The sequence below is a fragment of the Sphaeramia orbicularis genome, chromosome 22 (assembly GCF_902148855.1).
Source record: "Sphaeramia orbicularis chromosome 22, fSphaOr1.1, whole genome shotgun sequence".
NCBI lineage: Eukaryota > Metazoa > Chordata > Actinopteri > Kurtiformes > Apogonidae > Sphaeramia > Sphaeramia orbicularis.
In genome coordinates this window covers 51919445-51932723 of record NC_043978.1, presented here as the reverse complement: position 1 = coordinate 51932723, position 13279 = coordinate 51919445, and the positions used below count along the sequence as shown (strand labels likewise).

Genomic DNA, 13279 nt, shown 5'->3' with positions numbered 1-13279 from the left:
TTTGTTGTTTTAATTCCATATCAGCCAACACAGTGGAAACTAATGCATCATCCCATACACTGACATTCAGACCATTACTGTAACTTTGCTGTTCTTGATAAACCTGATCGGCACTAACGTGTTTGAATGTTGTTGTTGTTGGGGTTTTTTTTTTTACATATTATCTCCATGAAGTGAGTATAACTAGGATTAGAGTACGTTAAAATGACAGAAAACATAAGATTAGCAGCATTAAAAGTGTTTTTATTTCATAGTTTTCTCACTGAATATCACTTTTTGATACTACATCCTTTGCTTCAAGAATTAAACACATGGTGTCCAGCTAAGTGGACATTTTTGCAACTCCCTGAAAAATACGTTAATTAAAAAAAAATTCAATCGCATTGTTTTTTTTTTTTTCATGCCTAAAGAGGAATAAAAACACTCAGGAAAAAAAATCTTGACTAAGGGGCCAATAATCTATGCATGAAAGGGTTAAGTTCCCAATAAATGTTCTGAACAAACTGGTTCCTGTCAAATCACAGATTGTCCCTCCGTACAACAGATTTGTTCTTAATAAATAAAACTTATGAACCAAAGAGTTGGTTCTTCACTAGTAGTTTTATTCACCATCCTTATGTCTCTGTGAAAATTGGTTTGTGTTTGTTGTATTTGCCCACTAGTGGATGAACATTTCACACTAACACTGATAAAAGTATCGAGTACCTCTTATTCAGTCGTGTCTGACATTCCTTGACCTCTTTGGTGCGAGGGTGTCTGCTGTCCTCCAGCTGTTTCACTGCTTTGTTCACATCATCAACTCTCAGCTGAACATTCGCCATATCTTGAGCTAGAATGCTCAACCTGTAATGAAAGGAAAAAAACATGTAAATTGATGATGCATAAGCACATAGAGCTCTGGCAAAAATGAAGAGTCCACTCCAAATGTCCCGGCCTGATCCCCAGTGAAAACCTCAGCAATGTAATCAAGATGAAGACGGATGGTCACATCAAACAAAGCTGAGCCGCTTGCATTTTCCTGCCAGGAGTGGCACGAAGAAGCCAAAAGCCATGTGAAAGACTGCTGCTGAGGATGCCAAGATGCATGCAAACTGGGACTGAAAATCAAGGTTATTCCACCACATTCTGATGGTTGAACCCTTCCTAAGTTACAAAGTTGCCAAATGGTAAATGTTAAAGTATCAGTGCCTTAAAATGTGCATATTTTAAGGCACCTAATTATCATGAGTAAATTCCATAAAAAATACCAACAATTTCTGATTTGTTAAGATGCTGTTAACATGAGAGGACATGCTTAAACATGTGTGATCCGTATTCTGCTATCCTGATAGTGTTAGGAAATCAATTAAAATGAGATAACCTACAAGTACGACATTCATTCGAAACAGAAATACGAAAAGGGATTTCAAGCACTGGGGCTGAGTTCATAAAATTTTTTACAGATGCCTACAAAGGTCTGCCAAGTAAAACTGTTTCTAAATTATATAAAGGGCTGCAGAAATTAAATGGAAACAACACATTATATGTTAAATCCAAATGGGAGGATGAGCTGGGTATTGTGTTGTCTGACAGTGATTGGTTTATAATGTGCAACACACAACAAACATCTACCAGCTCTAAAAGATGGAGGGAATTTGGGTGGAAAAGCCTGATCCGATTCTTTATTCCACCACATACCACTACTAAAGTAAAGGGACATCAACAATATTGTTGGAGACAGTGTGGGCACGCAATCACTAATCACTCTCACATTTTCTGGACGTATTAAATTGAAATCTTTCTGGGAAAGGCTTTTTGAAATAATTGAGGGTATTATGACCTTCACACTTCCTAAGGACCCATAATTCCTTTTGCTAGGACTGCTACCTGGAAATGTATTAGAGAAAGAAGACAAATACCGCTTTAAATTTCTTATAATCGCTTCCAAAAAGGCCCTTACAAGGAACTGGCTCCAAACGGACGCACCCCGTGAGGATCAGTGGCTTTAATAGAGGAAGTCTACTCCATGGAAAGACTGATTTACTACCTACGAGTCCAGGAACATATGTTCATGAAGCGCTGGAGAAAATGGCTGGACTATAAACAAAACAATGCTCAGTTACTGCTGTCTGGGATTGAAATAGTTTGTGTTCAACCAGTGACCCCAGGTTTGTGTGTTTTGTGTGTTGCATTGTCTGTTTGTTGAAAAAAACAAAAACTAGAAGCACTCAGAGAGTGTAGACCTCCGCCAAGGCAGATCAGTGGGCCCCCCACCCCCGATCACCACGAAAATTTAATCATTTGTTCCTTGTGCCAGTATCAACATTTACTGAAAGTTTTATCCAAATCCATCCATAACTTTTTGAGTAATCTTTCACACAAACAGGCAGACAAACCAACGCCGACAAAAACGTAACCTCCTTGATGGAGGTAACAAAGTATAAAAAATAAAAAGAGATAACCTACAGTGATCGCATCTACTAATGCTATATGTCTTAAAGTGATTTAATTCATGCATATTTGTTATTACTAATTGTGAGGAGGGAAAACTATCACAAATGCATTAATTATTGTACATAATACATTAAAGGTTCTGAGTGTGAAATCTAGTGCTAGTCAGTTACAGATTGTGACCCCACCATCACCTACAATCCCTCGTTAGACAGAGTTTGTTTTGTCTGTTCAGGGCTTTTTTCAGTTAAGGGGATATTACTTCTGGTTCCATATTCAGACACTGTAGTAGTGGGTGACAGTAATGCACCTTAACACTGGATGCCACCTGCTATAGAAGATAGAGACTATGGATATGATTATGGATATCATCATCGTTTTCTTAGATTCTTCTAAGTCCTTCCAAATCTTACATAGCAGGCCTGTTAAACATTAACAGTGTTGGGTTTAAAAATGTACACAAACTTGTTCACATTATGCAAGGTCAGAAATGCAGATTTTCTGTTAACGTGACAAGTTGTTAAATGCTGCAAATAAATGTTGTAAAGAGCAATATTTTACTGCTGCTTAAAACATTCATTTTACTTATAATTATAATTGCATTCAGTAGTAAAGCCAGTGGACTTTACTGCTTTCCAGAGCTGTATGAGAAAATAATGCTATTCGGCTAAAATTTCCTTAGGGGGTCAAATGAGTGTCCATTTTAGTCAAAAAACAAAAGTTGTCATGAATGCATAGAAGTGTGTTGAAATAATGCTAATCCATTTGTGCACAGGCTACGGACATTATTTGACAGTGGAAGCTCTATTTTCATAAATACTGGATTTTGAATAGCATGTGTATATGAAAACTTTAGATGGTGGACGGACGTGACATTACCCATGATGCTCTGGTCAGTACCAGTACTTTATTAGGAATAAACTTATAGACTTACTATTGATAATTCTCCTCTTCTTCATAAATGTCGGTATTGTGGATCTAAAACAATCCCAGCTGACACAAAACACTAAATGTGTCAGTGGACGGATGTGACATGGTTGTTGTGGATCCCATCATACTGATGCTCTGCAGCCATGTCACCGTTTACACTAATGATCCCTGTGCAAAAACTAGGAGCACTATTATTTATTGGCTAGTTTATCATCAGACTAAAGAGGAAAGAACAATATAGAATTGTTATTTCTGTATAAAAATGCTTATTATTAGAAAACTGTTGATTTAAATAGTGCTATGTGCCATTCTTCATGTATGTATTGGTGGAACATAAGCAGGATGGATCAGCACCATACTCCAGATTGAACCTGTACAAATAAAACATGTGATATGGAGGAGAGAATCTGGGAAGAAAAACTGGGGAATCTAAAAGAATAGAAGATTTGTTTTTCAGGTCAATTCAGTTCAAATAGAACTTGTCCATTTGTGACATGAAAATATAGCATTAATTGTGCTGAAATTGGACATTTTTGAGCTGAAAACATAGTTCATATGAGCATCAACATGTTGAACAGAACTGAAATCCTGTACATTTGCAGAACTGTCATTTACCTACACAAAGTTCCTTTGGGGATTCACTGAGATTGATTTCTTATGCACAAAGACACAAATAAAACCTCTAAGCACGTTAGCCGTATTTCATATTTTCCAAAACACAGACTTGTCTCTAGGTTTTGTCGATCTTTTTACGAGTGCTATTATTGTTGGATTTTTGTGAATTCCACAGACATACATCAGACATGTTAGCAGTTTGTCCTCTTACCTATTCTGTACGACTTCCAGGTCTTCCAGCTTCTCAGGCACCTCTAAATCTACCAACCACGTCTCCTTCTGTCCCATCCAAAGCTCACAGGCGTCTGTCTCACTGAAGATGGTGTACAGCGCCATAGTGTCATCCAGCTTCTTCTGTCTCAGGTCAGCCAGAGACATGAGCTCCATGTACAGGTCCTTGATGTCTTTCAGACGTCTCTGGATATCGGGGGTGTTCTGCAGCTCCTCTGGCAGTGCGTTGGCTTGTTTGGACAGAGCATCGATGGTGGCTCCATTCTTGATGGCTTCGTTCTTCAGGTCGTTGTGCTTTTTCAGCAGCCTCTGGGTGGTGTACTCATCGTGGCCTACGTCCTCGCTGCTCATCTGCCTCTTGGTGTCCAGCAGCCAAGCCTTGAGGTCATCAGCATCTCCCTGAAACTGGAAGAACCTTTGGGTATCCTGAAGGTTCTGTTTCCGGAACGCAGCCAGTTCCTCCAGCTGTTGCCACTGTCTGTTGATGTCGTTCATGCATTCCTGGACTTTCGGGGAGCCGAAGTGCTTGGCCTGGATCATCTTCTCCCCTTCTGCTAGGACCTGTTCCAGATTGGCGCGGCGGGCTCCGAGCTCATCCTCGAAGGCGCTGTGTTTGCTCTGGAGCACCAGGACGCTCGTCAGGTCCTTGCCGTAATCAAGGGAAGAGAAAATGTGCTCCTTTTCCCTGATCCAGCTCTCCAGCTCGGCCAACTCCCACAGGAAGTTCCAGAAGCGACGGGACTGCTCCAAACGAGCCCTTCGCTGGGCCGCCAGGGCACAAAGCTCCTGGTAGCACAGGTCCAAGTGTTGCACCCTGTCCCGAATCACCTGAGGATCACATGGCTTATAACCTAAGGGAAAAAAGGACAACACAACATATTCTTACTCACATTCTGCCTTCTATGAGCGCTCAAAACACTTCCCAAACTATTGTTCATATATACAGTCAATGAGAATTTTAAAGTTACAAATAACTAAATTAACACACACAATAAGACTTGTCTATCAATTCTGAAAGGAATAAACACTTAAATCTGCCTGACAATTTTAGCATTTTTGCATCATCTTAAAATGATTGTGAACAGGTCAATCTGAAAATGACACATTTAAAAAACTCCACCAAGGCAGATTAGTGCCCCGGATTTGGATGAAAATTTCAGGAAATGCTGATACTGGCACAAGGAACAAATGATTAAATTTTGGCAGTGATTGGGGATGGGGGGGTGGGGGGCCCACGGGGGCCCACTGATCTGCCTTGGCGGAGGTCTGCGCTGTCTTGTCTAGAAAGATAGGACAGCGCAGACCTCTGCCAAGGCAGATCAGTGAGCCCCCGTGGCCCCCCCACCCGCCCCGATCACATCCAAATTGTAATCATTTGTTCCTTGTGCCAGTAATAACATTTCCCGAAAATTTCATCCAAATTCATTCATAACTTTTTGAGTTATCTTGCACACACACAGACAGACAGACAAACAGACAAACCAACGCCGACAAAAACATAACCTCCTTGGCGGAGGAAATTAATGATAAATAAACGAATAAATCACAATTTCATCTGATGCACATGTTACTTCAAATATATACATTAAATGAGTCATGAATGAGGCCAAACAAATGCATTTAAAAGCCATATAATTACATATTCTTTTAGGCCTGTCAGTAAAACATGCATGCTAACCTTTCATACTAGATTCTTTGTTTTAAATTCAATTACTAAAAGTATCAACATCCAGTGCTTAAAATGTGTTTATTATTAAAAGTTGTTTTGAAACGCTGAATCCAAATTTATTTCTTGAACTGAATAAAATCTCTAGAGATCCACCTGTGAAATGGATGAACTGATAGGTACAAGAATGGTAATGAATGAAAGGTTTGATTCATCCAACACACATAATATAGTAAAGATACTAGAAGTAACAAAACAACAGTCTGTTAAGTTGTGATTGAAAAGGCAGAAGAAAAATACTAATATAAATAAAAAGTCTGCCTAGATTCGTCTGACTCTTTAGATCACAGGTATCAAACATGCATCCCGGGGGCCAAATCTGCCCCCCCCTGCCAAAGGTTCCATTGTGGCCCTGCAGGATGAAAGTGCATAACTGAACCTGAACAGTCCAGGTTGTCCAAATCCTTTTGGTTCAGGTTCCACATACAGACCAATGTGATCTACAGTCAAAATAACAACACAATAACCCATAAATAATGACAACTACAAATTTTCTTTGTGAAAAATTATGTGGAAAAAATTTAAGTGAAAAAAAAATAACATTACACTGTGAAAATATTTACATTTTCAAAACTATTCTTTCACAATAAATACAAATAAATACATAAATAAAAACAAAGATGAACAACCTGAAATGTGCAATTTGAACAATATTCTGCCTGTTACTGAATGTTTGGTGCATTTATGGATCCACTGGGATCTGGAGTTGTGTTCAGAATAACAGATGGAATATTGTAGAAACTGTTCAAATTTTAGCTCCAAACTCCAAACTTTGAACAATATTCTGCCTCTTACCAAATGTTTATGGAACACTGTGTGTAAATGTACATGTAGAAATAATAAGTTGAGGCAGAATATTGTTAAAATTTAACAAAATTTTCAAACGAAATTTCTGTTTTTTCAGGTTATTTACATCTTTTTTTGTAAAATGTCAATATTTTCATAATGTAATTGGGGTTTTTTTGTACTAAAACAAAACAAAAAACTTGGATTTGTCATTATTTATAGGTTAAGTCATTATTTTCCCGGATCTGGCCCACTTGAGATCAAACTGGGCTAAATATGAAACTGAACTAAAGTGAGTTTGATAGCCCTGCTTTAGATTGAGAGCAAATTACTGGAGAAAAGTGAAGAAACAGTAGATATTCTGTTGTGATGTATTATTGGACTTACTATCTCCATTGGCAAACTTCAGAGCAGCTGCACTTGCGTTCTGCACCCTCTCAGCCTGCAGTGCAATGTCGTTCTCTAGCAGAGTGTGTTTCTGTAACAAGTCTTCCACTTCCAGCAGGTGTTTTCCAAAGTCAGGAGACATCAGCCGAGCCTAAAACCATAAAAACAGATCACGGTTGTGTACAGACATAAAATAATGAGTTCATATGTGAGTGTTCTATGTGTTTTCCATCCTGCACCTTCATGTCATCCATCCAGCTGATGATGTAAAGCATCTCCTGGAAGATCCTCTGCAGAGTCAGGTTCTTCTCCAGTCGTCCTCTGCGGGCCTTCAGCAGCTCCTGCAGGTAATCCCAAAGACGCAGGATGTTGTCTTTCCGCACGTCGATTCGTTTAGCATCATGGTAACGCTCGGACTCCAGCTCCTTTGAGATGTCCACCAAAGCCTGGACACGTTCTTCATACGCAGCGATGTCGGTCTCGATGGCATCATGCTTCTTCTTTGCCGCTTCCACTGCCGGCAGGTCATAGCCAAAGTTATCCTGAGGAGTGAGCAGAGAGTAAACATATACAGTATATGGACACTTTTCAGGTATCTGTGCTTCACTTGGATATTTATTCCTTTTGTTCTTCTTCTTTTATTTCTTCTTTTCACTTTTACTCCTGACATTTTTCTATTCCCTTCCAACATCAAGACCCATTCCAACCTAAATGAATGGAACAATAACTTGCAAAAAGATGATGCATGAGGGTGTTCGGCATTTACATTTACTGCAATGAAGAGGTTGAGTCAGTATTTCTACTTTTATCAGTCTTTTTTTACTCAAGTATCAGTGCTTCTGCTTGATGGGAGCGTGGATGTGTTTGGCAGCTCTGCAAACAAATAGAATAGAATTAGACTTTATACTTGCAGCTGACACTTCCTAGTTAGTGTGATTACCTCATGTTTTCAAGCCAAGCTGTCTGTGCTGTCTCTGACTCTCCCTGTTATTAATGATGTGTGCAAACAACCTGCAGTTTCAGTTAATGAATGCAACATTAAATCGGTACTGTTATACATGCCGTTTTTAATTAGCAAGTCTGACTGAGCTCCAGTTACAGCATGTTAAAAAAAAACAAAAAAAAAAACAACAACCCACAGTCACAAGACAACTAAATATCAGAATAAAACTGACCAAACTTGAGAAACAATGCTGTCTTCATCTTCCAGGTGTTGATGTCATACCTGAGCCACTAATCTCTGGTTCTCCAGGAGCCAGGTCTCCCTCATGGCTGCCTTCCTGTCAAATCTCCTGGCCATCTGTTCCAGCTTCTCCTGTCTGATCAGTTCGTCTCTCAGGACACGTTCTCGCTCATGTTCCGCCCGCTCCAGACGCTCCCAGGCCTGAGAACACAGATAAGATAAGATGGATCAGGAGGATTTGAGCTGGTTGATATCTATAGTTACACAATATAAAATTGTTTCAGATGCATCCTATTCTTTGGAGAGATTAGAGTTAGACAACCGTCCTGGAAAAGTACAGTGTCAAGGATATGTTCATTTTTGGGCTATTTGACTTTTTTTTTTTTAACCTTCTGTTTATTGGTTTTTGTTATTTTTTACATATTAAAAAAAAAAAAAGAAAAAAAAAAGAACATAGTTCCGACATATGATACAAAAGTCCATCACACAGACAAACAACAAGCAGAACAAATCCCCCCCTCCCCTGGCACACATCCCCTCAAATCACAGAAAAGATAAAAATAAATAAATAAATAAACAGTAAATAAAATACAAAATAGAAGTGCTAAATTTCCACTTTAAATGTTACGGAAAAAAAAAAAAAATCAGAATACTCAGTAAGAGAAACATGACAGATTGCACTATTAACATAGATCAGAAAAGGAGTCCATGTCTTTTCAAAAGTGTTCGAGGCTCCAGCTAATGTCAAACGAATTTTTTCCAGTTTGAGAAAATAAAGTACTTCCTTGATCCATTTTGAGAAGGTTGGTGGAGATGAGGATTTCCACTTTAACAATGTAAACCTCCTGGCCAATAAAGATGTAAATGCAATCAAGTCTTTGTTAGCAGATGTAAATTTAAACGGAGCAGGTACAACACCAAACAAAACAGTAAAAACATTAGGAACAGTTTTCTTTCCTGTTAGTGTTGACAAAACATCAAAGATTTCCGACCAGAATTTATTCAAAGACGGGCAACCCCAGAACATGTGAATATAATCTGCTGTAGCCTGTTGACATCTATCACATAAAGGAGACACTGTACCATATATTTTTGCCAGCCGAGCTTTGGTGTAATGAGCACGATGCAAAATCCTACATTGAGTGAACCCATGTTTAGCACAAATTGATGACCTGTGCGCCCTTCTTAGGATCTTGTCCCACATATCGTCTGAAATCGTCTCTCCCAAATCTACCTCCTAAATATTTTTAAGGGCACTAGAGGAGCCTGATCGGAGATTATGATGGCAACTTGACATTTAAAACCAGTGTTGGGCACATCAAAATACATAACACTAGATGAAAATACAATTTACCTTTAAAGTGCTCTGTTAACAGACCCCCCCCCCCCCCCCTTCCCTCTTCCCTCACTGCCATTGTGACACGTTTCAGCTCTGAACAGTCATTATTGGGGCATCAGGACAAAGATAAGGTAAGATAAGATAAGATAAGATAAGATAAACTTTATTGATCCCCCAAGAGGAAAATTCCAATGTACAGCAGCACAACACAGTAAAAAAGAGTCGGAGCTGCTGCACCAGGCTGATACCACCAGCACCATCTAGTCTCATAGAATACTATTCCACTAGACTGGACTTCTGACTGCTGTTCTCTACATCATCGTAGATATCTGCTGTTAGTCAACTGGACAGTTTTTACCCTTATTTTAGTTCCAGCCGATCCAGCCCTGTCCTTGATGAACACCTAATTTTTATGCACATACCTACATAACAACTTTGGGCTTTTTTTTTTTTTTTTTTTTGGCATTTGAACCTGTGTTGCTCCTACTATTAATGTTTTTCTCCAAAACCTATTTTTCCTTTTGGTGTTTGACCTGTCCTTCACAAAGAGATGTCTTAAACTGAACTGAAATAATTTTTAATATGTTATTACAAGTGTAACTGAATTCTGTTGTGGTTAAATTGTTGCTGCAGAACCATACCTAATTAAGTGACTGTATTTTATCCGATAAGTGACTTGTATCTGTTTGGCAAAGGCTTTATATGAAAACAGTGGTTTGTCACAACATGACTGATACTGTTGTGGTGGTAATTTCTGCTTTTTCTCCACTGTTTTTATTTGTTTTCTTTCTGTCGTAACTCACCTTGTTGATGTCAGCGACCAGGGCTCCCTCTTTGGGTGTGTAGACCCTCTGGTTGTTGGCCCGCATTCGACTTTGGATGGTGAACAGCAGCACCTCCAGGTTCCCCTTCTCCTGGAACCTGAAAGGAGGTCAAACACAAAATGCACTGAAGGGCCGCTGCAGATGCCAAAGCCGAAGTTGGAACAGAACCATGTGCTACATTTGTTGATTTCTGTATTCATCTTTCCATATCAATATGTAAATAAATAAATATACCACAATAAAATGTTGACAGTATTCAAATAAATTAAGACAAGAAGAGGAAATTCTCTCTTCTCCAAACCTGTTCTGTGTTGCCAGCAGCACCTCCTCTGTGCTTAACTGTTAGTCCTGCCACATGCAAATGTGTTAAAATATGCTTTTCTTTTGCTTTAAATAATGGCACGATCAGCAGTAAATCGACAGTAACAAACTTAAATAAATCTCGTTGCACAACCCTCAAAGTTGTGCTTGGAAATGTGAACTCCCAAAAGTAACTGTGTTTATGTATTTCCAGCACAAATTTGAAGTGTCCTTTTTTTTTAACTTACGGAGAGTAATTTTTTTAGCACCAAACACAGGTTTGAGCTGGTGTAAAGTGTTAGTAAATGTCTCGCTTGGATTTATGACTATGAAACTTTTTTCCCAACAGACAATTTGACTGTAGTTGATGTCAAGTTACACAAACAAGTCAAAAGTCTGATGAGGTTAACTATTTTTCTGTGTCATTAAGGTGCTGTTCAGCATTAGAAAAGAGGTGAATGAAAAATAAGAGGTGTGCAGGATCCCAAAATTAATGATGAAAAAATAAAGGAAGGTCCGCACAACCTGTGAGCTCCCAAAACATTTATTTAACCATGTGTGATGTTTGGGGCTGAGGCCCTTCATCAGACTGAGGACAGATAGAATTCCACAGGTGTTTTATATGCAGTGTCTAATCACAACACGTGACCTGCAATATACGTCATCTTAGAAGAGCAGAAAAGAACTTTTTTAAACTTACACATACAAACAATCATAAATAGTGAATAAAATGCATATGAAACACTTGTGTAATTGTACTTGTGGACATTTGAAACATTTGACTATTGATCATTTATGACTGATTATATGTTTGAAAAGTTTAAAAAGAATTTTTTCTGTTCCTCTAAGATGTTGTATATTGCAGGTCACGTGTTGTGGTCAGACACTGCATATAAAACACCTGTGGAATTCTATCTGTCCTCAGTCTGATGAAGGGCCTCGGCCCCAAACGTCACACATGGTTAAATAAATGTTTTGGGAGCTAAGAGGTTGTGCAGACCTTCCTTTATTTTTTCACTGTTTAGCATTGGCCCTATCAGCTCAGCCCTGTTGTCCAAATCTAGTCAAATGTTGGTGGCTCTGTCCATTTCTTCTACAGTCTATGTTTAGAATAAGCATCTATGATCCTTCTGCAGTGGCTTCACTAGCAGCTCTAGTCCTTGCCCCTTTGCAAAGGACACACAGAGGAGTGTGGGTGCTGTGCAGTGGGCTGGTGGTCTGGGCTGACTCACTTGGGTGGTTTCTCCACAGTGCGGTAAGTGTTGAAGGCCTGAAGCTGCTGCTGAACTCCAGTCAAAGAGTTGGCCAGTTTCCGGTTGTTCAGCACGATGATGGTCTGTTCGATCCACGTCAGCAGGTCAGATGCAAGCGTCTCGTACTTGTCAATCATCTTCTCTGTTTCAATGGCCTGGTCCAAAACCTTGAAAGGCACAGATTTGGTCAATGGGCAGAATAAAGTTACATTCCAACATAAGTGCGCACAATCTTTCCATCTCACCTTTCCCACTCTTTTGCCCTCGACGGCGAGCTGCTTCATCTTTGAGAAGTAGTGGTAAAATGCCACGACGTACGTGATGATGGACTTCTCATCTGGGTTCTCTGTGAACACATCTACAAAATAAAACAGCAGACAAGTCAGTCACAGCTGAAGCCAGAGACATCGGAGTGTTTTTTTCCAACAGGCTTAAAGCTCATAAACATTTGGTTCTACGTGAAGGCACAGCCTGCATCAGTCACTCGCCTTCTGGGTCTAAAAGTTTGGTCACACCAAGCTTCTGCTCTGCGACGTTGAAGGCGTTCTGGAGGTTGTGGGTTGGGTTGGACCTCTTCAGAGTGTTATAGTCCACCAGATCTGGCCTGAGAGGGGAAGACAGAAGAAAGAAAAGAAAAGGAAAAGAAAAGGAAAATGAGAGGTGAAAGAGATGAAGGAGAATGAGGAGCAGAGACACAGAGCAGATGGGTTTGATGGGTGTTTACATTTCAGCTGGTCAGAGTGGATGGAACCATTCATCTGCCCTTACCGGTGTTTGTGTATGAGAGCGTTGAAGGCCATGCCGTCTTTCCAGCTTGTGGTGAAGTTTGTGATGTTGACATTTGGATATCTGTAAAAACAACAGCCAAGCCATGTCATTGACTGAACACAGGGGACATACCTGAGAAGCTCCTGTTTTAAATCACTGTCAGGGATCTGTCCTGTTCTGCCTTGTGGAACGTGGACCCAGCTCAGCTCGGCTCGACTCAGTATTCCTGCAGACCGTTTCCATTCCAGGATACTACTGACTTTACAGTACCTGGTCGTCATAGCGATGTGGTGCGTTATTTCCGTGTCGTCTGCTCAGAGTTGCTGAAAACTCACTCGTTGCGTGTTGTCTTGTCTGAATTTTTACGTCTTCCACCAAAGACTGAATCTCCTGGACCGACCATGGTGTAGTTTTGGGCTGTTATCATGTGGATTAATGAATCGACATATTTACTACTAATAATAATAATAAATTGCATTTATAAAGCACTTTTCATTCAGCAGAATC

At 39.7% G+C, this 13279-nt stretch overlaps 1 protein-coding gene across 2 annotated transcripts in view; it reads right to left on the bottom strand.

Moving 5' to 3' along the window:
• Positions 1-13279, bottom strand: part of sptb (spectrin, beta, erythrocytic) — a 108436-nt gene that overhangs the window by 52904 nt on the left and 42253 nt on the right. For both annotated transcript variants that reach the window (XM_030126930.1, XM_030126929.1), the window contains 10 exons: positions 12773-12853; positions 12493-12608; positions 12250-12362; positions 11984-12171; positions 10431-10548; positions 8331-8489; positions 7345-7647; positions 7106-7256; positions 4187-5057; positions 706-843 (listed from right to left, as the gene is read on the bottom strand). In XM_030126930.1, coding sequence (XP_029982790.1) covers positions 706-843; positions 4187-5057; positions 7106-7256; positions 7345-7647; positions 8331-8489; positions 10431-10548; positions 11984-12171; positions 12250-12362; positions 12493-12608; positions 12773-12853 — 2238 coding nt within the window. The remainder of the gene's footprint in view (positions 1-705; positions 844-4186; positions 5058-7105; positions 7257-7344; positions 7648-8330; positions 8490-10430; positions 10549-11983; positions 12172-12249; positions 12363-12492; positions 12609-12772; positions 12854-13279) is intronic.